Below are 26403 nucleotides of genomic sequence, written 5' to 3'. Positions count from 1 at the left end.
GATTCTTCCAATCCTTAAAGCTTAACCTAAATCTATCTCACCCTTCTAAACGGAATGATTTCTCCCCATACACTCTCAACATGAACTTGGCTGAGCAGTTTGGCATGAACGTGGACGGGATGATGACGTAATGGCCGGGGTCCAGTTCAAATCTGCCGCTGACCTCCCGATAGTTGATGTACACGCCCGACTTGCCGCAGTCCGGGTGGTAGCGGAAGTGTTTGGCCGGAAGCTGATCCTGCTTGGCCTCCGTCTGGGGGAGAGATACACACAGTTGTTGTCTTTCTCAGTGTACCATGGCAGTATTTATATCATCTTGAACATCTGGCGACTGCACATTTATAGAATGTCCCCATTACAAATGTCCATTGTGATATGAACAAGTTGAGCAGAGAAGCCAAGAGGATCATTAATGGATGCTAGTCAGGCTACATGCAATGAAGGTTTCAGTGACAGTCCACAGTGATCACATCATGGTTGGATGGTTGGTTGTTGTTTAACGCAGCAATATTCCAGCTATATGACGGCGGTTTGTAAATTATCAAGTCTGGACCAAGAGATTCACAAGAGCAGAGGAGAGGAGAGGAGAGGAGATGATAGGAGAGGAGAGGGGAGCAGAGCTAGGAGAGTAGAGCAGGTGAGAGATGATGAGAGGAGAGGAGAGCGGAAGAGAGGAGAGGAGAGTGGAGGCGAGGAGAGCAGAGGGGAGCAGAGGAGAGCAGAGGGGAGGGGGAGAGGGGGGGGGGGGGGGGGAAGAGGTGGGGGAGGGGGGGAGGTGGCGGGGTGGAGGGGAGCAGAGGAGAGCAGAGGGGAGGGGGGGGGGAGGTGGCAGAGGGGAGGGGAGCAGAGGAGAGCAGAGGAGAGGGGAGCAGAGCTAGGAGAGTAGAGCAGGTAAGAGATGATGAGAGGAGAGGAGAGCGGAAGAGAGAGGAGAGTGGAGGCGAGGAGAGCAGAGGGGAGCAGAGGAGAGCAGAGGGGGGGAGCAGGAAGAACAAAGTACCCCCGTGGTGAAGCTTAAGCCATGAATGGGTTCACCTTGTACAGCATAAAGCCGATCTGCAGCCGCTTGTCCTTCACGCTGCAACTGGAGACCCTGTGTTCCTGCATCAGCGCGATAACGACGCTGCACTTGCCTTCACTCTCCGCATCGTCTGTGTCTTGGTTGAAGTCATCTTGGTCAAGCAGTGAAAAAACATCAAGTCAGGTGCAAGGAGGAGGTTGTTGCAAAACAATCAGTGGCTCACCAACATCAGGATGTACGATTGCACCTTTACCAAGGTGTACAATGGCACCTTTACCAAGGTGTACAATGGCTCCTTTAAAAGGGCGTACAGTAGCACCTTTACCAAGGTGTACAATGGCTCCTTTAAAAGGGCGTACAGTAGCACCTTTACCAAGGTGTACAATGGCTCCTTTACCAAGGTGTACAATGGCTCCTTTAAAAGGGCGTACAGTAGCACCTTTACCAAGGTGTACAATGGCTCCTTCATCAGGGCGTACAATGGCACCTTCATTAGGGCATAAAATGGCACCTTCATCAGGCCTACAATGGCACCTTCATCAGGGCATACAATGGCACCTTCATCAGGGCATACAATGTAACCTTTATCAGGGCATACAATGGCACCTTCACCAGGGTGTACAATGGCACCTTCATCAGGGCATACAATGGCACCTTCATCAGGGCATACAATGGCACCTTCATCAGGGCATACAATGGCACCTTAATAAGGGCTACAATGGCACCTTCATCAGGGCATACAATGGCACCTTCATCAGGGCATACAATGGCACCTTCATCAGGGCGTACAATGGCACCTTCATCAGGGCATACGGTAGCACCTTTATCAAGGCATACAATGGCACCTTTATTAGGGCATACAATGGCACCTTAATCAGGGCATACAATGGCACCTTCATCAGGGCATACAGTGGCACCTTTATCAGGGCGTACAGTGGCACCTTCATCAGGGCATACAATGTCACCTTCATCAGGGCGTACAATGGCACCTTCATCAGGGCATATGGTAGCACCTTTATCAGGGCATACAATGGCACCTTCATCAGGGCGTACAATGGCACCTTTATCAGGGCATACAATGGAACTTAATCAGGGCATACAATGGCACCTTTATCAGGGCATACAGTGGCACCTTCATCAGGGCGTACAATGGCACCTTCATCAGGGCGTACAATGGCACCTTCATCAGGGCATACAATGGCACCTTCATCAGGGTGTACAGTGGCACCTTCATCAGGGCATACAATGTCACCTTCATCAGGGCATACAATGGCACCTTCATCAGGGCATACAATGCCACCTTCATCAGGGCATGCAATGTCACCTTCATCAGGGCATACAATGTAACCTTTATCAGGGCAAAAAGCGGCACCTTTATCTGGGAGTACAATGGCATCTTCATCAGGGCATACAATGGCACCTTCATCAGGGCGTACAATGGCACCTTCATTAGGGCATACAATTGCACCTTTATCAGGGCATACAATGGCACCTTCATCAGGGAATACAATGGCACCTTCACCAGGGCATACAATGGCACCTTCATCAGGGCGTACAATGGCACCTTCATCAGGGCGTACAATGGCACCTTCATCAGGGCGTACAATGGCACCTTAATCAGGGCATACAGTAGCACCTTTATCAAGGCATACAATGGCACCTTTATCAGGGCGTACAATGGCACCTTTATTAGGGCATACAATGGCACCTTCATCAGGGCGTACAGTGGCACCTTCATCAGGGCATACAATGTCACCTTCATCAGGGCATACAATGGCACCTTCATCAGGGCATACAATGGCACCTTCATCAGGGCATGCAATGGCACCTTCATCAGGGCATACAATGTAACCTTTATCAGGGCATACAGCGGCACCTTTATCTGGGAGTACAATGGCACCTTCATCAGGGCATACAATGGCACCTTCATCAGGGCGTACAATGGCACCTTCATCAGGGCATACAATTGCACCTTTATCAGGGCATACAATGGCACCTTCATCAGGGTGTACAATGGCACCTTCATCAGGGCGTACAATGGCACCTTCATCAGGGCTTACAATGGCACCTTCATCAGGGCATACAATGGCACCTTCATGAGGGCATACAATGGCACCTACAGCAGGGCTTACATTACAATAGCTGGCATACCTGGTTTCATCCAAACAATTTTTGCCTAATTTTACAGTAAGGGACACAGTTTAATTCGGATACACCCAGACTGTTACCATGGTTACTTAGCAACACAAGACTACCTGGGTGTGTGAGAGTGAGGAGGTATTGCGGGTTGGTAGCAAACAGCTTGAGATCATTGCGGGATCCTCCGGCATTGACGCCTTCCTCCCAGCTGCCATCAAGTCTCACAAAGTGACCTGCAATCATAGACATTGAGACAATGAGGTCAAATCATATCCAGCTTTGTGATGTTCATGAAACAATGGGTAAAAAAGTATGTGGCTTTATGGCATTCATGGAACAAAAGGTATCTAGCTTAGTGGTGTTCATGAGACAATGTGTATTTTTACAGTTGTTCGGTTTGATGTGCACAGTATCTGTGACATATCAGTCCTATTTCCCTACCTGCACTGTCAGACACTCCATCCCCATCAAAGTCAGGACCAGTCAGGCAGATGGTGACTTCCTGGAAATGGCGACAAAAGTCCTTGAAGGACATCCAGAATTCTCCATCATCCCGGGACTCAAGGCCCAGACTGTCCTTGGTGTCATCGTCCACCCACTCCCAGTTGACATCGCTGCAAGAAAACAGGGAACGTACTTGCTAGGGAAACAGGGAAACAGAGAAACAGGGAAACAGAGAAACAGGGAAACAGGGAAACACAGAGTGTGCATCACAACCCGAGTGAGCAATATCATTGCACCCATGTCGGGAATCAAACCTGGGTCTTTGGCGTGACGAGTGAACGCTTTAACCACCCCTTATTTTTGTAGGAATTTATCCTGACCTATGTGACCCCATGCAACCCTGACAAAAACAAGTGCGACCTAATCTATGGGATGTATTTCACTGCTGTTTCAAATAAGGGGGGACAATGTAGCCAGATCTAATGATGTAGATAGAGTGATGCCCCCTACTTGTCACTCCACGAGCCTTTCCACTCCGTCGCGTCGCCCCATGGGTTCCTGATCCGCAGCAGCTTCTCCTCACCCATCTCGTGGTGGATCTGAAAACATTGTAACCATGGTAACAACACTTCACCTTGCTAACAACATGTCCTAAAGACATGTCAAAGCTTTACTGTAGTGGATGATGGCTGGCACCTGAAAGCCACCAGTCAGCAGATCAGTTGAGCTTTCAATCTGTTCCACCTTTGGCCGGAATCATTCAGCAGATGGTATCACGAATATCAGATATTAAACTGTGAAATTTTCTAATCATAAAATGAAATGAAATTAGTAAATAGCATAATCCAAATATTCCTCTTGACCATGTTGACATCAGGCATGTTCTTGTCCACAACAGACTCCACAAGGAGAAATCCCCTCCGTGAGATCCAACATATCTTGCTCACCTGGTCACCCACTGGAGGTCGGCCATGTGTTGACCTGCCTCCATGTTTCATAGTGTTCAAATATCATCCAAGAGCAAATAGTTTAGATCACTTTTACTTACATTGCATAAATGCACATTTTCAATCAATTTACCCTTTGTCACCAAAAAAGAAAAGAATAGAAACCTGAACATTGTGAGAATTTGAGAGTGAGTGAGTGAGCATGGCTACCCCACCGCCCCTGAGCGTGAGAATTCTTGAAAGCCATGTGACATTCCTGTTCCAATCATTGTCCAATCCTACCTTTCTGATTCCTGTGATAGTGTATGCATGACCGGAGACGAGGCCATTAGCATCGGCGTTGTTCCCGCTCTTCCAGTCCCCCTGCAAACAAGTAAACGAACCAGTCAGCTGACACTAGTCTCCATGGTAACCAGTAGACAAACCAGTCACCTGACACCTGTCTCCAAGGCAACAGGTGAACACACCAGTCAGCTGACGGTCTTAATGTCCACCAATCTCAGTTGACAAGACACCTGTGGCTGCCTACCAGACCAGGCATAATGTGACTCAACAATTTTCGCAATGGAGGCTGCAAAACAGACATCAACAAGTGTTCTAGAAGCCCAGCATGAGTGTTCTAGAAGCCCAGCATGAGTGTTCTAGAAGCCCAGTGTGAGTGTTCTAGAAGCCCTGTGTGAGTGTTCTAGAAGACCAGCATGAGTGTTCTAGAAGCCCTCTGTGAGAGTTCCAGAATCCCAGCATGAGTGTTCTAGAAGCCCAGCATGTGTGTTCTAGAACCCCTGTGTGAGTGTTCTAGAAACCCAGTGTGAGTGTTCTAGAAGACCAGCATGAGTGTTCTAGAAGCCCAGTGTGAGTGTTCTAGAAGCCCAGCGTGAGTGTTCTAGAAACCCAGCATGAGTGTTCTAGAAGCCCAGTGTGAGTGTTCTAGAAGCCCAGTGTGAGTGTTCTAGAAGCCCAGTGTGAGTGTTCTAGAAGCCCAGCGTGAGTGTTCTAGAAACCCAGCATGAGTGTTCTAGAAGCCCAGTGTGAGAGTTCCTGAAGCCCAGTGTGAGTGTTCTAGAACCCCAGTGTGAGTGTTCTAGAAGCCCAGTGTGAGTGTTCCAGAAGCCCAGCATGAGTGTTCTAGAAACCCAGTGTGAGTGTTCTAGAAGACCAGCATGAGTGTTCTAGAAGCCCAGCATGAGTGTTCTAGAAGCCCAGTGTGTGTGTGTGTGTTCTAGAAGCCCAGTGTGAGTGTTCTAGAAGACTAGCATGAGTGTTCTAGAAGACCAGCATGTGTGTTCTAGAAGCCCAGTGTGAGTGTTCCAGAAGACCTGTGTGACTGTTCCAGAAGCCCATCATGTGCGTTCTAGAAGCCCAGCATGTGTGTTCTAGAAGCCCTGTGTGAATGTTCCAGAAGCCCAGTGTGAGTGTTCCAGAAGCCCAGTGTGAGTGTTCTAGAAGCCCAGTGTGAGTGTTCTAGAAGCCCAGTGTGAGTGTTCCAGAAGCCCAGGATGAGTGTTCTAGAAGCCCAGCATGTGCGTTCTAGAGGCCCTGTGTGAGTGTTCTAGAAGACCAGCATGAGTGTTCTAGAAGCCCAGTGTGAGTGTTCTAGAAGACCAGCATGAGTGTTCTAGAAGCCCAGTGTGAGTGTTCTAGAAGCCCTGAGTGAGAGTTCCAGAAGCCCAGGATGAGTGTTCTAGAAGCCCAGCATGTGTGTTCTAGAGGCCCTGTGTGAGTGTTCTGGAAGACCAGCATGAGTGTTCTAGAAGCCCAGCATGTGTGTTCTAGAAACCCAGTGTGAGTGTTCTAGAAGACCAGCATGAGTGTTCTAGAAGACCAGCATAAATGTTCTAGAAGCCCAGTTTGAGTGTTCTAGAAGACCAGCATGAGTGTTCTAGAAGCCCAGTGTGCATGTTCTAGAAGCCCAGTGTGAGTGTTCTAGAAGCCCAATGTGAGTGTTCTAGAAGCCCAATGTGAGTGTTCTAGAAGACCAGCATGAGTGTTCTAGAAGAATAGCATGAGTGTTCTAGAAGCCCAGTGTGAGTGTTCTAGAAGACCAGCATGAGTGTTCTAGAAGCCCAGTGTGAGTGTTCTAGAAGCCCTGAGTGAGAGTTCCAGAAGCCCAGGATGAGTGTTCTAGAAGCCCAGCATGTGTGTTCTAGAGGCCCTGTGTGAGTGTTCTGGAAGACCAGCATGAGTGTTCTAGAAGCCCAGCATGTGTGTTCTAGAACCCCTGTGTGAGTGTTCTAGAAACCCAGTGTGAGTGTTCTAGAAGACCAGCATGAGTGTTCTAGAAGACCAGCATAAATGTTCTAGAAGCCCAGTGTGAGTGTTCTAGAAGACCAGCATGAGTGTTCTAGAAGCCCAGTGTGAGTGTTCTAGAAGCCCAATGTGAGTGTTCTAGAAGACCAGTGTGAGTGTTCTAGAAGCCCAATGTGAGTGTTCTAGAAGCCCAGTGTGAGTGTTCCAGAAGCCCAGTGTGCGTGTTCTAGAAGCCCAGTGTGAGTGTTCTAGAAGCCCAATGTGAGTGTTCTAGAAGACCAGCATGAGTGTTCTAGAAGACCAGCATGAGTGTTCTAGAAGCCCAGTGTGAGTGTTCTAGAAGCCCAGCATGAGTGTTCTAGAAGCCCAGTGTGAGTGTTCTAGAAGCCCAGTGTGTGTGTTCTAGAAGCCCAGTGTGAGTGTTCTAGAAGCCCAATGTGAGTGTTCTAGAAGACCAGCATGAGTGTTCTAGAAGCCCAGCATGAGTGTTCTAGAAGCCCAGTGTGAGTGTTCTAGAAGACCAGCATGAGTGTTCTAGAAGCCCAGTGTGAGTGTTCTAGAAGCCCTGTGTGAGTGTTCCAGAAGCCCAGTGTGAGTGTTCTAGAAGCCCAGTGTGAGTGTTCTAGAAGCCCAGTGTGAGTGTTCTAGAAGCCCTGTGTGAGTGTTCCAGAAGCCCAGTGTGAGTGTTCTAGAAGCCCAGTGTGAGTGTTCTAGAAGACCAGCATGAGTGTTCTAGAAGCCCAGTGTGAGTGTTCTAGAAGCCCAGTGTGAGTGTTCTAGAAGCCCAGTGTGAGTGTTCTAGAAGCCCTGTGTGAGTGTTCCAGAAGCCCAGTGTGAGTGTTCTAGAAGCCCAGTGTGAGTGTTCTAGAAGCCCAGTGTGAGTGTTCTAGAAGCCCTGTGTGAGTGTTCCAGAAGCCCAGTGTGAGTGTTCTAGAAGCCCAGTGTGAGTGTTCTAGAAGACCAGCATGAGTGTTCTAGAGGCCCTGTGTGAGTGTTCTAGAAGCCCAGTGTGAGTGTTCCAGAAGCCTAGTGTGAGTGTTCTAGAAGCCCAGCATGAGTGTTCTAGAAGCCCAGTGTGAGTGTTCTAGAAGCCCAGTGTGAGTGTTCCAGAAGCCCAGTGTGAGTGTTCTAGAAGCCCTGTGTGAGTGTTCTAGAAGCCCAGTGTGAGTGTTCTAGAAGCCCTGTGTGCATGTTCTAGAAGCCCAACGTGAGTGTTCTAGAAGCCCTGTGTGAGTGTTCTAGAAGACCAGCATGAGTGCTCAAGAAGCTCAGTGTGAGTGTTTTAGAAGCCCAACATGTGTGTTCTAGAACCCCTGTGTGAGTGTTCTAGAAACCCAGTGTGAGTGTTCTAGAAGACCAGCATAAATGTTCTAGAAGCCCAGTGTGAGTGTTCTAGAAGACCAGCATGAGTGTTCTAGAAGACCAGTGTGAGTGTTCTAGAAGCCCAATGTGAGTGTTCTAGAAGCCCAATGTGAGTGTTTTAGAAGCCCAGCATGAGTGTTCTAGAAGACCAGCATGAGTGTTCTAGAAGCCCAGTGTGCGTGTTCTAGAAGACCAGCATGAGTGTTCTAGAAGCCCAGTGTGAGTGTTCTAGAAGCCCTGTGTGAGTGTTCCAGAAGCCCAGTGTGAGTGTTCTAGAAGCCCTGTGTGAGTGTTCTAGAAACCCAGTGTGAGTGTTCTAGAAGACCAGCATAAATGTTCTAGAAGCCCAGTGTGAGTGTTCTAGAAGACCAGCATGAGTGTTCTAGAAGCCCAGTGTGAGTGTTCTAGAAGCCCAATGTGAGTGTTCTAGAAGCCCTGTGTGAGTGTTCTAGAAACCCAGTGTGAGTGTTCTAGAAGACCAGCATAAATGTTCTAGAAGCCCAGTGTGAGTGTTCTAGAAGACCAGCATGAGTGTTCTAGAAGCCCAGTGTGAGTGTTCTAGAAGCCCAATGTGAGTGTTCTAGAAGCCCAATGTGAGTGTTTTAGAAGCCCAGCATGAGTGTTCCAGAAGCCCAGTGTGAGTGTTCTAGAAGCCCTGTGTGAGTGTTCTAGAAGACCAGCATGAGTGTTCTAGAAGCCCAGTGTGAGTGTTCTAGAAGCCCTGTGTGAGTGTTCCAGAAGCCCAGTGTGAGTGTTCTAGAAGCCCTGTGTGAGTGTTCCAGAAGCCCAGTGTGAGTGTTCTAGAAGCCCAGTGTGAGTGTTCTAGAAGACCAGCATGAGTGTTCTAGAGGCCCTGTGTGAGTGTTCCAGAAGCCTAGTGTGCATGTTCTAGAAGCCCAGTGTGAGTGTTCCAGAAGCCCAATGTGAGTGTTCTAGAAGCCCTGTGTGAGTGTTCCAGAAGACCAGCATGAGTGCTCAAGAAGCCCAGTGTGAGTGTTTTAGAAGCCCAATGTGAGTGTTTTAGAAGACCAGCATGTGTGGTCAAGAAGCCCTGTGTGAGTGTTCCAGAAGCCCTGTGTGAGTGTTCTAGAAGCAGTCCGTCCCCACTGTCCTCACGTGACTCACACAGATGGTACAATGACCAACCTTCAGGTCTATGATCGGCCAGGCACAGTCCGTCCCCACTGTCCTCACTTGACTCACACCGATGGTACAATGACCAACCTTCAGGTCAATGATCGGCCAGGCACAGTCCATCCCCACTGCCCTCACTTGACTCACACAGATGGTACAATGACCAACCTTCAGGTCAATGATCGGCCAGGCACAGTCCGTCCCCACTGTCCTCACTTGACTCACACAGATGGTACAATGACCAACCTTCAGGTCAATGATCGGCCAGGCACAGTCCGTCCCCACTGTCCTCACTTGACTCACACAAATGGTACAATGACCAACCTTCAGGTCTATGATCGGCCAGGCACAGTCCGTCCCCACTGTCCTCACTTGACTCACACAGATGGTACAATGACCAACCTTCAGGTCAATGATCGGCCAGGCACAGTCCGTCCCCACTGTCCTCACTTGACTCACACAGATGGTACAATGACCAACCTTCAGGTCAATGATCGGCCAGGCACAGTCCATCCCCACTATCTTCACTTGACTCACACAGATGGTACAATGACCAACCTTCAGGTCAATGATCGGCCAGGCACAGTCTGTCCCCACTGTCCTCACTTGACTCACACAGATTGTACAATGACCAACCTTCAGGTCAATGATCGGCCAGGCACAGTCCATCCCCACTATCCTCACGTGACTCACACAGATGGTACAATGACCAACCTTCAGGTCAATGATTGGCCAGGCACAGTCCATCCCCACTGTCCTCACTTGACTCACACAGATGGTACAATGACCAACCTTCAGGTCAATGATCGGCCAGGCACAGTCCATCCCCACTGTCCTCACTTGACTCACACAGATTGTACAATGACCAACCTTCAGGTCAATGATCGGCCAGGCACAGTCCATCCCCACTATCCTCACTTGACTCACACAGATGGTACAATGACCAACCTTCAGGTCAATGATCGGCCAGGCAAAGTCCGTCCCCACTGTCCTAACTTGACTCACACAGATGGTACAATGACCAACCTTCAGGTCAATGATCGGCCAGGCACAGTCCATCCCCACTGTCCTCACTTGACTCACACAGATGGTACAGGTTCTACTACACCAAACCAGAACCAGTTTGGACAGTGCGGTTTTCGTAGGGAGCCTTCAGTGTAGATCGAGAGATATCTGCAGGCTGTGATTGGAGCATATTCTGTAAGATTTTTATGTCTTTCAAATGTACATCCATCCGGTTATTAAAACTGACCATGTTTTTCTATATTTAGTACTGTCTTTTTCAACATGATGACTTATGCTGAATGTGACCACAGCTATTTTCAAGTAGGTGACATTTGGTGCGAAACTGGGGGTGGTGTGTTTAGCTTCCGGTACTCGGAAAAGGAGCTGACTAAGCTAGTCATTTTTATTTTTTTTATTGCTGCTCTAAGGCCAAACTGTGCACACACATACAGGTAATAGCTGTTGAATGCTTAGTTATTTAAAAAAAAATCATAACGTTACTATAGAAGTCTATGGGAAAACATTTGGTTGTGTGTAACCTGTAGGGTGAGTGCACATTTCAGTAATTCATACTTTACATGCTTTTCTGTTTATATTTCACCATGGATACACCATGGAGGCAAATTTAAAAATAATGACAGTGAAGTTGGGGACATTTTGGGTTGAATGGAGCATTTGGATGGCCTGGAAATGAATGTTGCTTCGTATTGTGGTCGAACTCAGCACGAACCCCCCAGGGTACCACTGTCCATCAAGCCCTCCTCCTGCCTTCTGAATTTGTTGAAACTGATGAATTTGACAACAAATTAGGATAAAGTCACCACTGCCACAACAATTTCTGCCTTATGTCAATCGCTTGCCAGTCAAGTTACGCGATGCCGTTATCTTGAGTATGAAGCATGTACACTGCTGACAGCAGAATATGTCACACATCCTCTTATTTACAGTAAACAATGTAGCATACCAATATATCTTTCTGTTAGGTGCTCTTGTGTGAATGAATGATGCTATTTTTCTATTAAATTTCTTAAAACAGACTTATTTTTCACTTATATGACTTTCAGATAATTATTTTGTCCCCTCAAGAACTGACTCCTGGCTGTTATATCCAAACTGGTTTGCCATTTGATATTGTCTGAACCCTTTTTTCAGCTTTTCGCATGCCTGATGTTGACTGGGGAGGTATATGTGCACTCATGCAGAAGAAGTAGGAGTTTCGACATCGAATTTGGCATTTGGAGAAGCTGATCCGAAGTCCGGTGTTGGCAGTGTGTGATCGACAACCCTTGTTTTGCCTCGCTGCGCTCTATTACCTTGTAGAAGTTGTGGAACTTGGACATGTAGGTACATTAAGTACATTTAAGAACCCCAGTCCACTTGAGGTTCCTCTGTTGCTCACTATCAAGTGCCATAATAAGATCACCCTCATGCACTAGACATTTCTAACAGTGCTCCCTTAATGCCCCACTGTGCAGTTTTTCAGTTTGCAAACATGAAATAAGGGCTATACACCAGTCCCAGAACCTGCTTAGATGAAAATAATATCCACTGGCTCTTTTGGAATGTAACATTATGGTTCTGAAATCATCTGTAGAGAATGTGATAGTGTTCGACAATACTGAATTATCTCCCCTGTTTAGTAAAATGCATTGTATCTTTCATTCTCCTATAAACCCATAAATTATTGGAGAGAAACACTATTTTAAGCTGGCATTGCATGACACTGTTAATTGTGAATAAAAAGAATTACATTTATGTCAGGATAAGCTGTACATTTTCAAAATTATATGGAATTTTAACTTTGTTTCATTGAAACTGGCAAATAACTGAAATAAGCAAGTTTAGCCACCTTGAAACATTAAACAGTAAGGATGTTTGATGTCCTGTGAGTATTTTAAAGTCTTAACTAAATAAATCAATAGAGTTAAGTGTCATTTCCTTCCATGTTGTGGTTTCAAAGAGCTTTCTTCTACTTGAGGGTCCATTTCTATTTCTCGGCTTTAATAGGCGGTATGGTTCACTGGTCAGCATTTGAGATTGCTGGCAACAATGCACCCTTTTACTTCCTATTTTCTGGTAAAGCTCATTATCCAGCCTTACATATATGATGACTTTAAAGCTGCTTAATGTGTCCCTTGCTTATTGTTGGCCTGAATTCCATGCTCTCTGTCCAATTTTGAGATTTTTTTCTGATTCCTTTCCATGTGTACTTATGTCACCAGCCTATATCATAGGTGATTATACTTTTGATTTTTGAAGTATATGAAAGCACAAACATTTGTGATAGCCCCTCCATAGATGATTTACCAAATGCTGACAGCCATTTGAGTGTTTAATTATATAAACAATGGATGGTGTAAGTTCGAGCAATCTCAAACAATATCAATCGCATCATGTCATGAGTGTCAAAACCATATTCCATGAATGTAGCAGACTCTGCTATGTTCTGATGATGTCAGCAAAGTAAGGCAAACAACAGACCACTTCTCAATTCTAAATATGTATTGTAACTGGTTTTGAGGTTTAAAGATTTGTTCAATTTTTTTAGTCGAAAAAATATTTTAGGGTGTTATGATCTATGCAGCCTCAATCATTTATAGAATTGACCCTTGACCCCCTTCTTTTATGAAATATAAATTAACTCCCATGGTCAGTGCATGAAGGTAGAAACTTCTTTATTAATACAGAAATACCTTTTGTAAAACATTGATGAAGTGTACATCCTTAAACTCTCACAACTCTTTCTGTGCATCAAAACTATGTATTCTGGTGCCATATAGACATGCTGGATAGGAACAAGTAGTGAAGTTTAATCCAATTTCCATTTTTTTTCTGAGAAGCTACATATATATACAATACATAAATCACAGATTTGACAAGTGCAAATATATTCTGATTTGTCTACAGGTTCTACTACACCAAATCAGAACCAGTTTGGACAGTGCGGTTTTCGTAGGGAGCCTTCAGTGTAGATCGAGAGATATCTGCAGGCTGTGATTGGAGCATATTCTGTAAGATTTTTATGTCTTTCAAATGTACATCCATCCGGTTATTAAAACTGACCATGTTTTTCTATATTTAGTACTGTCTTTTTCAACATGATGACTTATGCTGAATGTGACCACAGCTATTTTCAAGTAGGTGACATTTGGTGCGAAACTGGGGGTGGTGTGTTTAGCTTCCGGTACTCGGAAAAGGAGCTGACTAAGCTAGTCATTTTTATTTTTTTTATTGCTGCTCTAAGGCCAAACTGTGCACACACATACAGGTAATAGCTGTTGAATGCTTAGTTATTTAAAAAAAAATCATAACGTTACTATAGAAGTCTATGGGAAAACATTTGGTTGTGTGTAACCTACAATGACCAACCTTCAGGTCAATAATCGACCAGGCACAGTCCATCTCCACTGCCCTCACTTGACTCACACAGATGGTACAATGACCAACCTTCAGGTCAATGATCGGCCAGGCACAGTCCGTCCCCACTGTCCTCACTTGACTCACACAGATGGTACAATGACCAACCTTCAGGTCTATGATCGGCCAGGCACAGTCCGTCCCCACTGTCCTCACTTGACTCACACAGATGGTACAATGACCAACCTTCAGGTCAATGATCGGCCAGGCACAGTCCGTCCCCACTGTCCTCACTTGACTCACAAAGATGGTACAATGACCAACCTTCAGGTCAATGATCGGCCAGGCACAGTCCATCCCCACTGTCCTCACTTGACTCACACAGATGGTACAATGACCAACCTTCAGGTCAATAATCGGCCAGGCACAGTCCGTCCCCACTGTCCTCACTTGACTCACACAGACACCGGATACCTCTTGTTTCTTGAACTCCGAGAGGTGTCCAACACAACATGTTCAGGAAGCAGGAAGCTACTTCCCATCTGTCTGACTCACAACGTTGGTTTCAGATTCTACATTTCTACCCATGCTACAGCAGCGAGGAAACCCCAACTTAGGGGAAACACAGTTTCTTTGCCATGGTCATGGATACTTTGACAACAACTTGCCTTATTGAACACACATTTTGTTTGTTTGTTTGTGTGTTTGTTGTTAAACGACACACTTAGCAATATTCCAGCTATATGACAACAGTCTGTAATAATCGAGTCTGGATCAGACAATCCAGTGATTGACATCACTAGATGAACGCAATTGAGATACATGCATTAACCAAGTCGGCAAACCTGACCTACCCGATCCCGTTAGTCGCCTCTTACTACAAGCATAGTAGCCATTTACGGCAAGCATAGGTTGCTGAAGACCTATTCTACCCCATACAATACGATCCTACCTTCTTGGAGCAGGCAATGAAGGCGCCGGTCTTGTGCGCCCGGAGGATCTGCCTGAACATGTTGGGGTTGTAGTCCTCGAGTTCGTACCGTTCCGCTAGCCCGCCTGTCAGGTCCACCAGGGCATCCATCGTCTGACCTCCCTCCAGGGCCTCGTAGGACCCATGCACCCTGCAACCACAACAAACGTATAGTCAACGAAGTCATCTATATCCCCCGCCCATTTTAACATGTGACGGTCCCAAACCAGGTAACTGACCCAACACAATCCAAACACAGGCCATCTACTAGAGGCAGTACCAAACACAATCCAAACACAGGCCATCTACTAGAGGCAGTACCCAACACAATCCAAACACAGGCCATCTACTAGAGGCAGTACCAAACACAATCCAAACACAGGCCATCTACTAGAGGCAGTACCAAACACAATCCAAACACAGGCCATCTACTAGATGCAGTACCAAACACAATCCAAACACAGGCCATCTACTAGAGGTAGTACCAAACACAATCCAAACACAGGCCATCTACTAGATGCAGTATCCAACACAATCCAAACACAGGCCATCTACTAGAGGCAGTACCCTACACAATCCAAAGACAGGACATCTACTAGAGGCAGTACCCTACACAAATCCAAACACAGGCCATCTTCTAGAGGCAGTACCCTACACAATCCAAACACATGCCATCTTCTAGAGGCAGTACCCAACACAATCCAAACACAGGCCATCTACAAGAGGCAGTACCCAACACAATCCAAACACAGGACATCTACTAGATGCAGTACCCTACACAATCCAAACACAGGCCATCTACAAGAGGCAGTACCCAACACAATCCAAACACAGGACATCTTTAAAATCAGAATGCTGCTCACACAAAGTGAAGAAGTTGACGTCACTATCCATTCCTTAGTTATGCTACTCAACATATGATAAGGATGTACTGAGTTTTCCCTTGGGTGTGTGGAAGATGTTAACAAAACAAGAAAACAGTGTTATCACTACCCCCCGCCAAAAGGCTCATTAGAAGTTTGATTGTTCATATAGTAGTGAACTAAAACTATAAAAAAAGAGCCCCATAAAGCCTGATGAAGAGATAGGCACTAGGGCCGCTATTTGTCTATAAAAAAAATGATTAAATGTAAAATTAATACACACAAAAGGCCCTTTCTCTGCAAAAAATAACTCAGTCTAAATAAGTATCTCTTAGATCAGCTTCAGTTGTTTCTGCACAAATAATCGGGTATACCATGAGTCACATGGTTTTACGTAGGACATCATTACAAGAATGACTGGGTAGCTTTGAATAGAGATATATTCGGCCTACGATTTATAACCAATCCGGAAAGGTCTACGGCCAATCAGTTCTACAAGACAGACCACAACACTATCTCCGACATACAGTAGGGTGAGCAAGCTAGGCATCTCTTTTAATGCTTCGTAAAAGCTATCAATCACACTTTCAGGATTGAAGCATGTTAAGACGAGAAGAGGAACCATCCTCAATAAGAGGATCTTCAAGACATCACATGCACAAGGCAGAGGTGAGCAGGTAAGTGCTCAGGACACCACTGAAACGGCAGTGCCTTGTAGCAGCTGCTTGACCAGCTTGGCAATACAGGTAAAAAGCCATGGGGCCAAAGAATTTCAAAAGGTGGGCACCTTCCATTGGCAGTGTCTTGTAGGTCGAGATTGCCAATGTGGTCTCCCGGCCGGGTGATCATTTGTAGTAGTGCCATCGTTGTCATGCAAAAATGTGGCGGATCTTCAAGATACAATGTGTTGAACATCTTCATACTGAAGACCATCTGGCGCTTGACGCTGTCTTTCCTCAAGATCAGGAAACAAGGGACCTCAGGACAGTTGACCTTAGGACAGGGGACCTCAAGACAAGGGATCTCAGGACAAGGGACCTCAGGACAAGGACAATCAGGACAAGGGACCTCAGGACAAGGACAATCAGGACAAGGGACCTCAGGACAAGGGACCTCAAGACAAGGGATCTCAGGACAAGGGACCTCAGGACAAGGACAATCAGGACAAGGGACCTCAGGACAAGGGACCTCAAGACAAGGGATCTCAGGACAAGGGATCTCAGGACAATGTGACCTCAGGACAATGTGACCTCAGGACAAGGGACCTCAGGACAAGGGACCTCAGGACAAGGACAATCAGGACAAGGGACCTCAGGACAAGGGACCTCAGGACAAGGGACCTCAGGACAAGGGACCTCAGGACAAGGGACCTCAGGACAAGGACAATCAGGACAAGGGACCTCAGGACAAGGGACCTCAGGACAATGTGACCTCAGGACAATGTGACCTCAGGACAAGGGACCTCAGGACAAGGACAATCAGGACAGGAGACCTCAGGACAAGGGATCTCAGGACAAGGGATCTCAGGACAATGTGACCTCAGGACAAGGGATCTCAGAACAATGTGACCTCAGGACAAGGACAATCAGGACAAGGGATCTCAGGACATTGGACCTCAGGACAAGGGATCTCAGGACAAGGGATCTCAGGACAAAGGACCCCAAGACAAGGGTCCTCAAGACAAGGGTCCTCAAGACAAGGGTCCTCAAGACAAGTGACCTCAAGACAAGTGACCTCAAGACAAGGGACCTCAAGACAAGGGTCCTCACGACAAGGGACCCAAAGACAAGGGACCTCAAGACAAGGGACCTCAAGACAAAGGACCTCAAGACAAGGGTCCTCAAGACAAGGGTCCTCAAGACAAGGGTCCTCAAGACAAAGGATCTCAGGACAAGGGACCTCAAGACAAGGGACCTCAAGACAAGGGTCCTCAAGACAAAGGACCTCAAGACAAGGGTCCTCAAGACAAGGGTCCTCAAGACAAGGGTCCTCAAGACAAGTGACCTCAAGACAAGGGACCGCACAAGACAAGGGACCTCAAGACAAGGGACCTCAAGACAAGGGACCTCAAGACAAGGGACATGAAGACAAGGGTCCTCAAGACAAGGGTCCTCAAGACAAGGGACCGCAAGACAAGTGACCTCAAGACAAGGGACCTCAAGACAAGGGACCTCAAGACAAGGGTCCTCAAGACTAGGGTCCTCAAGACAAGGGTCCTCAAGACAAGGGTCCTCAAGACAAGGGACCTCAAGACTAGGGTCCTCAAGACAAGGGTGCTCAAGACAAGGGTGCTCAAGACAAGGGTGCTCAAGACTAGGGTCCTCAAGACAAGGGTCCTCAAGACAAGGGACCTCAAGACTAGGGTCCTCAAGACAAGGGACTTATTCACATAACAATCAACTTACTTTGCATATGCTTTTTCAATGAGAGCTACCCAGAATTCTCTCTGTTCAGTGCAGTGAGCATATATAAGCTTTCCGTTTTGCACCGGCAGTCGATCGTCAATGTAGACTTGTATCCATTTGCCGTAACGCCAGAACTGGAAACACACAATGCCCTTGTACTCCTCTCCACACAGAGGCTGATTTCTCTCTGGCATTATCTGCAAATCAACATGAAGAATTGTCTTTGATCCTGAAAAGTCTTCAAAACAGCTGTAAACCCATCCATAGTTTTATTAATTAGGCCTAATAAGTGTTGTGTGTGTGAAACAAACCTACCTTACATTACATGATATACGGTACTGACCCTTTCTTTGTACATGTCTTACCTACTCTTCATGCAATGACACAACCTACCGGAGGTTACATGATATACGGTACTGACCCTTTCTTTGTACATGTCTTGCCTACTCTTCATGGGTCCGATGACACAACCTACCTTACATTACATGATATACGGTACTGACCCTTTCTTTGTACATGTCTTACCTACTCTTCATGGGTCCGATGACACAACCTACCTTACGTTACATGATATACGGTACTGACCCTTTCTTTGTACATGTCTTGCCTACTCTTCATGGGTCCGATGACACAACCTACCTTACATTACATGATATACGGTACTGACCCTTTCTTTGTACATGTCTTACCTACTCTTCATGGGTCCGATGACACAACCTACCGGAGGCTACATGATATACGGTACTGACCCTTTCTTTGTACATGGCTTACCTACTCTTCATGGGTCCGATGACACAACCTACCTTACGTTACATGATATACGGTACTGACCCTTTCTTTGTACATGTCTTACCTACTCTTCATGGGTCCGATAACACAACCTACCTTACGTTACATGATATACGGTACTGACCCTTTCTTTGTACATGTCTTACCTACTCTTCATGGGTCCGATGACACAACCTACCTTACGTTACATGATATACGGTACTGACCCTTTCTTTGTACATGTCTTACCTACTCTTCATGGGTCCGATGACACAACCTACCTTACGTTACATGATATACGGTACTGACCCTTTCTTTGTACATGTCTTACCTACTCTTCATGGGTCCGATGACACAACCTACCGGAGGCTACATGATATACGGTACTGACCCTTTCTTTGTACATGTCTTGCCTACTCTTCATGGGTCCGATGACACAACCTACCTTACGTTACATGATATACGGTACTGACCCTTTCTTTGTACATGTCTTGCCTACTCTTCATGGGTCCGATGACACAACCTACCTTACGTTACATGATATACGGTACTGACCCTTTCTTTGTACATGTCTTACCTACTCTTCATGCAATGACACAACCTACCTTACGTTACATGATATACGGTACTGACCCTTTCTTTGTACATGTCTTACCTACTCTTCATGGGTCCGATGACACAACCTACCGGAGGTTACATGATATACGGTACTGACCCTTTCTTTGTACATGTCTTGCCTACTCTTCATGGGTCTGATGACACAACCTACCTTACGTTACATGATATACGGTACTGACCCTTTCTTTGTACATGTCTTACCTACTCTTCATGGGTCCGATGACACAACCTACCTTACGTTACATGATATACGGTACTGACCCTTTCTTTGTACATGTCTTACCTACTCTTCATGCAATGACACAACCTACCTTACGTTACATGATATACGGTACTGACCCTTTCTTTGTACATGTCTTGCCTACTCTTCATGGGTCCGATGACACAACCTACCTTACGTTACATGATATACGGTACTGACCCTTTCTTTGTACATGTCTTACCTACTCTTCATGGGTCCGATGACACAACCTACCTTACGTTACATGATATACGGTACTGACCCTTTCTTTGTACATGTCTTGCCTACTCTTCATGGGTCCGATGACACAACCTACCTTACGTTACATGATATACGGTACTGACCCTTTCTTTGTACATGTCTTGCCTACTCTTCATGACAAAACAACGAACCCACATAATACTCACAGTTGCAGGGTTGAAACTACAAGATGCCTACATACCCTATTTTGAAATAAAATGGAATTAGACCCTTATTTTCAGACCTTAGAGTATTCATAAAGCCTGAGTCATCCATCTTCCCGAGGCAAAGGAGTTAACTGACTATAAAAGTCCAGTTTCCACCCTTGCCGAACTAGGCTGGTATTATGGAGTTACGTTTTGTCTGGACTAACGAGTCTATGCATAGTCCAATCAAAATCCCGAACCGAAATCAAAATCCGGTTCGTAAACTGTCGTGCAGATTTCGATCGATTGCAGGATTTGCAAAGCATGTGCATTGCCAATTTTTTGTCAGCAGATATTTTCCAAATCCTTTCATGTTTTTAATCAAGGTGCTCACCTGATTTGATGCATTTCGCGATGTAAGACCCGTTTTATCACAATATAGATCTTGATTATCGATCAGATCGTCCTGACTGGGCACCACCATTTTGTGTGAAGCAAACGCTAGTGATACGAGAGGTGGAATCTGATTGGTCCATAGGAGAGGCTTAGAAGGGACAGAATTGGTAATAGCCACTGGTGGCGCAACGATCGAGCCGTATAATTCCAGCCTAGTTGGGCAAGGGTGGAAACTGGACTTTTAAAGTCAGTTAACTCCCTTGTCTCAGGAAGATGGAGTCATCCTGATAAATCGATTCTGACAGTCAATATTTGCCAAAGGGCATGTGAATATTTTTTTCAGATTTCCCCATACATCGTTCATCAGTATCATCTCAGCCATGTCCGATCTCGACGTCCCAGGATCTACATCTCTCTACCTTCTTCAGTATCTCTGTCATCTTCCTGGGCCAAGGGAGTTGACTGACTTTTAAAGTCCAGTTTCCACCCTTGCCGAACTAGGCTGGAATTCCTAGGCTCGATTGTAGCGCCACTAATGGTTATTAGCTTTCTAAGCCTCTCCCATATGGACCGAACGGATTTCACCTCTTGAATCACTTTTGCATTCGTTTCAAACAAAATGGTGGCGCCCAGTCAGGACGATATTATCAATAATCAAGATCTATATTGCAATAAAACGGGTCTTACATCGCAAAGTGCATCAAATCATGTGAGCACCTTGATTTAAAACATGAAAAATCTGCAAAATATCTGTTGACAATGAATTGTTGGTGCACATGCTTTGCAAATCCTGCAATCGACCAAAATCTACATGACAGTTTACAAACCGGATTTCGATTTCGTGCATAGACTCGTTAGTCCAGCCAAAATGTAACTCCATAATACCAGTCTAAGTCGGCAAGGGTGGAAACTGGACTTTTAGAACCTATTGCCTCGGGAAGATGCATCTCCCTACCTTCTTCATGAAGCGTTCTTGTTGTGATACTGCTGCACACGAGGACAGGAACCAGCAGTCTCCCAGAATTCCCTGCTGAATGTCGTCCTTGGTCACACCATCAACCATCATCTCGGGCATAGCGCCATCGGACAGCAGATCCTGGAAACCAGGGGGGAGATAAGTCTGTTTATCTGTCGTATCTGTTTGTCTATATCATGGCTACCCTCACATTAACATCAGTGATGAGATCTCACTGCATCATCACTGTCTTGTGACAAGGAGTGCATTTTTGGATGTAAACCACAGACCTTATAATCCCAGGTTGGATGCCTTGTCCACACAACTGATGAGGTTAAGCCCACCTGGAAGTTGCCAAGGTAAGGATGAGGTCTGTGTACTGCCCTGCTGCACGTGGAATTACCTTAGGTCGTATCCACTGCACGTCGGCCCGATCTCCATCACTGTGGTACAGAGAAGAGTTGCATGCTGGGAAGTATGGGTCCTCAAATAGTTCCCCCTCTGACAGCGACTGCAACACTTCCTCGCTTGACTGAAGTTTCTGTGTTTAACAAGAAATTGTTGAAGGAGTCAGTGATTGTTATTTTCGAATTAATATAAGTTCATTTCAATGAATTTGTGTGAGAGATTCAGTTGATAACACTTGATACAATGATCAAATATCTGACTGTTTCAACTTCCTCCGCTCATCATTTCAACATGTTCAACGTCTCTGCTCATCATTTCAACGCCTCTTTCTACTCATCATTTCAATGCCTCTACTCATCATTTCAACGCCTCTACTCATCGTACCTGCCATACCACACTGCGATATAACATTACACCCAGCCTGCCTGCCATACCACACTGCGATATAACATTACACCCAGCCTGCCTGCCATACCACACTGCGATATAACATTACACCCAGCCTGCCTGCCATACCACACTGCGATATAACATTACACCCAGCCTGCCATACCAAACTGCGATATAACATTACACCCAGCCTGCCTGCCTGCCATACCACACTAGGATATTACATTACAGCCAGCCTGCCTGCCATACCACACTAGGATATAACATTACATTACATTATAGCCTGCCTGCCATACCACACTGCGATATAACATTACACCCAGCCTGCCTGCCCTACCACACTAGGATATTACATTACATTACAGCCTGCCTGCCCTACCACACTAGGATATTACATTACAACCAGCCTGCCTGCCCTACCACACTAGGATATTACATTACAACCAGCCTGCCTGCCATACCACACTAGGATATTACATTACATTACAGCCTGCCTGCCATACCACACTAGGATATTACATTACACCCAGCCTGCCTGCCTGCCATACCACACTAGGATATTACGTTACAGCCAGCCTGCCTGCCCTACCACACTGCGATATAACATTACATTACATTACAGCCTGCCTGCCATACCACACTAGGATATTACATTACATTACAGCCTGCCTGCCATACCACACTAGGATATTACATTACACCCAGCCTGCCTGCCTGCCATACCACACTAGGATATTACATTACATTACAGCCTGCCTGCCTGCCATACCACACTAGGATATTACATTACAGCCAGCCTGCCTGCCTGCCATACCACACTAGGATATTACATTACATTACAGCCTGCCTGCCATACCACACTAGGATATTACATTACACCCAGCCTGCCTGCCTGCCATACCACACTAGGATATTACATTACAGCCAGCCTGCCTGCCTGCCATACCACACTAGGATATTACATTACATTACAGCCTGCCTGCCATACCACACTAGGATATTACATTACAGCCAGCCTGCCTGCCATACCACACTAGGATATTACATTACATTACATTACAGCCTGCCTGCCATACCACACTAGGATATTACATTACATTACATTACAGCCTGCCTGCCATACCACACTAGGATATTACATTACATTACATTACAGCCTGCCTGCCATACCACACTAGGATATTACATTACACCCAGCCTGCCTGCCCTACCACACTGTGATATCACATTACAGCCAGCCTGCCTGCCCTACCACACTAGGATATTACATTACATTACAGCCTGCCTGCCATACCACACTAGTATATTACATTACAGCCAGCCTGCCTGCCCTACCACACTAGGATATTACATTACAACCAGCCTGCCTGCCCTACCACACTAGGATATTACATTACATTACAGCCTGCCTGCCCTACCACACTGTGATATCACATTACAGCCAGCCTGCCTGCCCTACCACACTAGGATATTACATTACATTACAGCCTGCCTGCCCTACCACACTAGGATATTACATTACAGCCAGCATGCCTGCCATACCACACTAGGATATTACATTACATTACAGCCAGCCTGCCTGCCTGCCATACCACACTAGGATATTACATTACATTACAGCCTGCCTGCCATACCACACTAGGATATTACATTACAGCCAGCCTGTCTGCCCTACCACACTAGGATATTACATTACAACCAGCCTGTCTGCCCTACCACACTAGGATATTACATTACAACCAGCCTGCCTGCCATACCACACTAGGATATTACATTACAGCCAGCCTGTCTGCCCTACCACACTAGGATATTACATTACATTACAGCCCTCCTGCCTGCCATACCACACTAGGATATTAAATTACACCCAGCCTGTCTGCCCTACCACACTAGGATATTACATTACATTACAGCCCTCCTGCCTGCCATACCACACTAGGATATTACATTACAGCCCTCCTGCCTGCCATACCACACTAGGATATTACATTACATTACAGCCCTCCTGCCTGCCATACCACACTAGGATATTAAATTACACCCAGCCTGTCTGCCCTACCACACTAGGATATTACATTACATTACAGCCCTCCTGCCTGCCATACCACACTAGGATATTACATTACAGCCCTCCTGCCTGCCATACCACACTAGGATATTACATTACATTACAGCCTGCCTGCCCTACCACACTAGGATATTACATTACAACCAGCCTGCCTGCCCTACCACACTAGGATATTACATTACAGCCAGCCTGCCATACCACACTAGGATATTACATTACATTACAGCCTGCCTGCCATACCACACTAGGATATTACATTACAACCAGCCTGCCTGCCCTACCACACTAGGATATTACATTACACCCAGCCTGCCATACCACACTAGGATATTACATTACAGCCAGCCTGCCTGCCCTACCACACTAGGATATTACATTACAGCCAGCCTGCCTGCCTGCCATACCACACTAGGATATTATATTACATTACAGCCTGCCTGCCATACCACACTAGGATATTACATTACAACCAGCCTGCCTGCCATACCACACTAGGATATTACATTACAGCCAGCCTGTCTGCCCTACCACACTAGGATATTACATTACATTACAGCCCTCCTGCCTGCCATACCACACTAGGATATTACATTACACCCAGCCTGTCTGCCCTACCACACTAGGATATTACATTACATTACAGCCCTCCTGCCTGCCATACCACACTAGGATATTACATTACAGCCCTCCTGCCTGCCATACCACACTAGGATATTACATTACATTACAGCCTGCCTGCCCTACCACACTAGGATATTACATTACAGCCAGCCTGCCCTACCACACTAGAATATTACACTACAGCCAGCATGCCTGCCATACCACACTAGGATATTACATTACATTACAGCCTGCCTGCCCTACCACACTAGGATATTACATTACAGCCAGCCTGCCTGCCCTACCACACTAGGATATTACATTACAGCCAGCCTGCCTGCCCTACCACACTAGGATATTACATTACAGCCAGCCTGCCTGCCATACCACACTAGGATATTACATTACATTACAGCCTGCCTTCCTGCCCTACCACACTAGGATATTACATTACAACCAGCCTGCCTGCCCTACCACACTAGGATATTACATTACAGCCAGCCTGCCTGCCATACCACACTAGGATATTACATTACATTACAGCCAGCCTGCCTGCCCTACCACACTAGGATATTACATTACAGCCAGCCTGCCTGCCATACCACACTAGGATATTACATTACATTACAGCCAGCCTGCCTGCCCTACCACACTAGGATATTACATTACAACCAGCCTGCCTGCCCTACCACACTAGGATATTACATTACAGCCAGCCTGCCTGCCATACCACACTAGGATATTACATTACATTACAGCCTGCCTTCCTGCCCTACCACACTAGGATATCACATTACAGCCTGCCTGCCATACCACACTAGGATATTACATTACAGCAAGCCTGCCTGCCATACCACACTAGGATATTACATTTCAGCCTGCCTGCCATACCACACTAGGATATTACATTACAGCCAGCCTGCCTGCCATACCACACTAGGATATTACATTACAGCCAGCCTGCGTGCCATACCACACTAGGCTATTACATTACATTACAGTCAGCCTGCCTGCCATACCACACTAGGACATTACATTACACCCAGCCTGCCTGCCATACCACACTAGGATATTACATTACATTACAGTCAGCCTGCCTGCTTGCCATACCACACTAGGCTATTACATTACATTACAGTCAGCCTGCCATACCACACTAGGCTATTACATTACATTACAGTCAGCCTGCCTGCCATACCACACTAAGATATTACATTACACCCAGCCTGCCTGCCATACCACACTGGCAATATGTATACATACAGTAAAATATGAAGTCACATGTACTAAATAAAATTGTGTATACATTCTTTGAGGTATGAAATAGTGATTAAAGTTATAAGAATTGACTTTGTTTTTGTGTGAGTTCATTGGAGTGTGATTCATCTCAGTGACGGTGAAGTGTATGAACGTCGTCGCAAACTCTGACGTTCATTCAGTTTGACCCCCACTCTATAAAGCTTCATATTCCAATGAACTCACACAAAGTGAAAGTCAATATATTATTCTTAATCAAGTGTCAATATATCGCATTTCTACCACAGTGGCAACTATCACTCAATCACAGCAAATATACAACAGAAATACAAATATTAGCACAATACGCCACAAGAGGACGGAATAAGATCAATCTACGTCCAAGCCGAGCTGTCTGACAGAACACGTCAAAGATCGAGATC

The 26403-nt window shown here is 46.1% G+C and overlaps 1 protein-coding gene across 1 annotated transcript in view; it reads right to left on the bottom strand.

Moving 5' to 3' along the window:
* The window catches only part of LOC124151896 (calpain-A-like), a 28632-nt gene that overhangs the window by 1393 nt on the left and 836 nt on the right, over positions 1–26403 (bottom strand). The window contains exons 2-11 of the mRNA XM_046524584.2: positions 21662–21799; positions 21259–21399; positions 17895–18091; positions 14609–14777; positions 4834–4914; positions 4115–4203; positions 3602–3774; positions 3277–3393; positions 1036–1172; positions 42–253 (exon numbers count right to left, since the gene is read on the bottom strand). Coding sequence (XP_046380540.1) covers positions 42–253; positions 1036–1172; positions 3277–3393; positions 3602–3774; positions 4115–4203; positions 4834–4914; positions 14609–14777; positions 17895–18091; positions 21259–21399; positions 21662–21799 — 1454 coding nt within the window. The remainder of the gene's footprint in view (positions 1–41; positions 254–1035; positions 1173–3276; positions 3394–3601; positions 3775–4114; positions 4204–4833; positions 4915–14608; positions 14778–17894; positions 18092–21258; positions 21400–21661; positions 21800–26403) is intronic.

Source organism: Haliotis rufescens, unplaced genomic scaffold (assembly GCF_023055435.1).
Source record: "Haliotis rufescens isolate VD_foot unplaced genomic scaffold, xgHalRufe1.0.p SCAF_15, whole genome shotgun sequence".
NCBI lineage: Eukaryota > Metazoa > Mollusca > Gastropoda > Lepetellida > Haliotidae > Haliotis > Haliotis rufescens.
The sequence above is the reverse complement of the archived record's forward strand: the minus strand, read 5'-3'. Positions and strand labels throughout refer to the sequence as shown.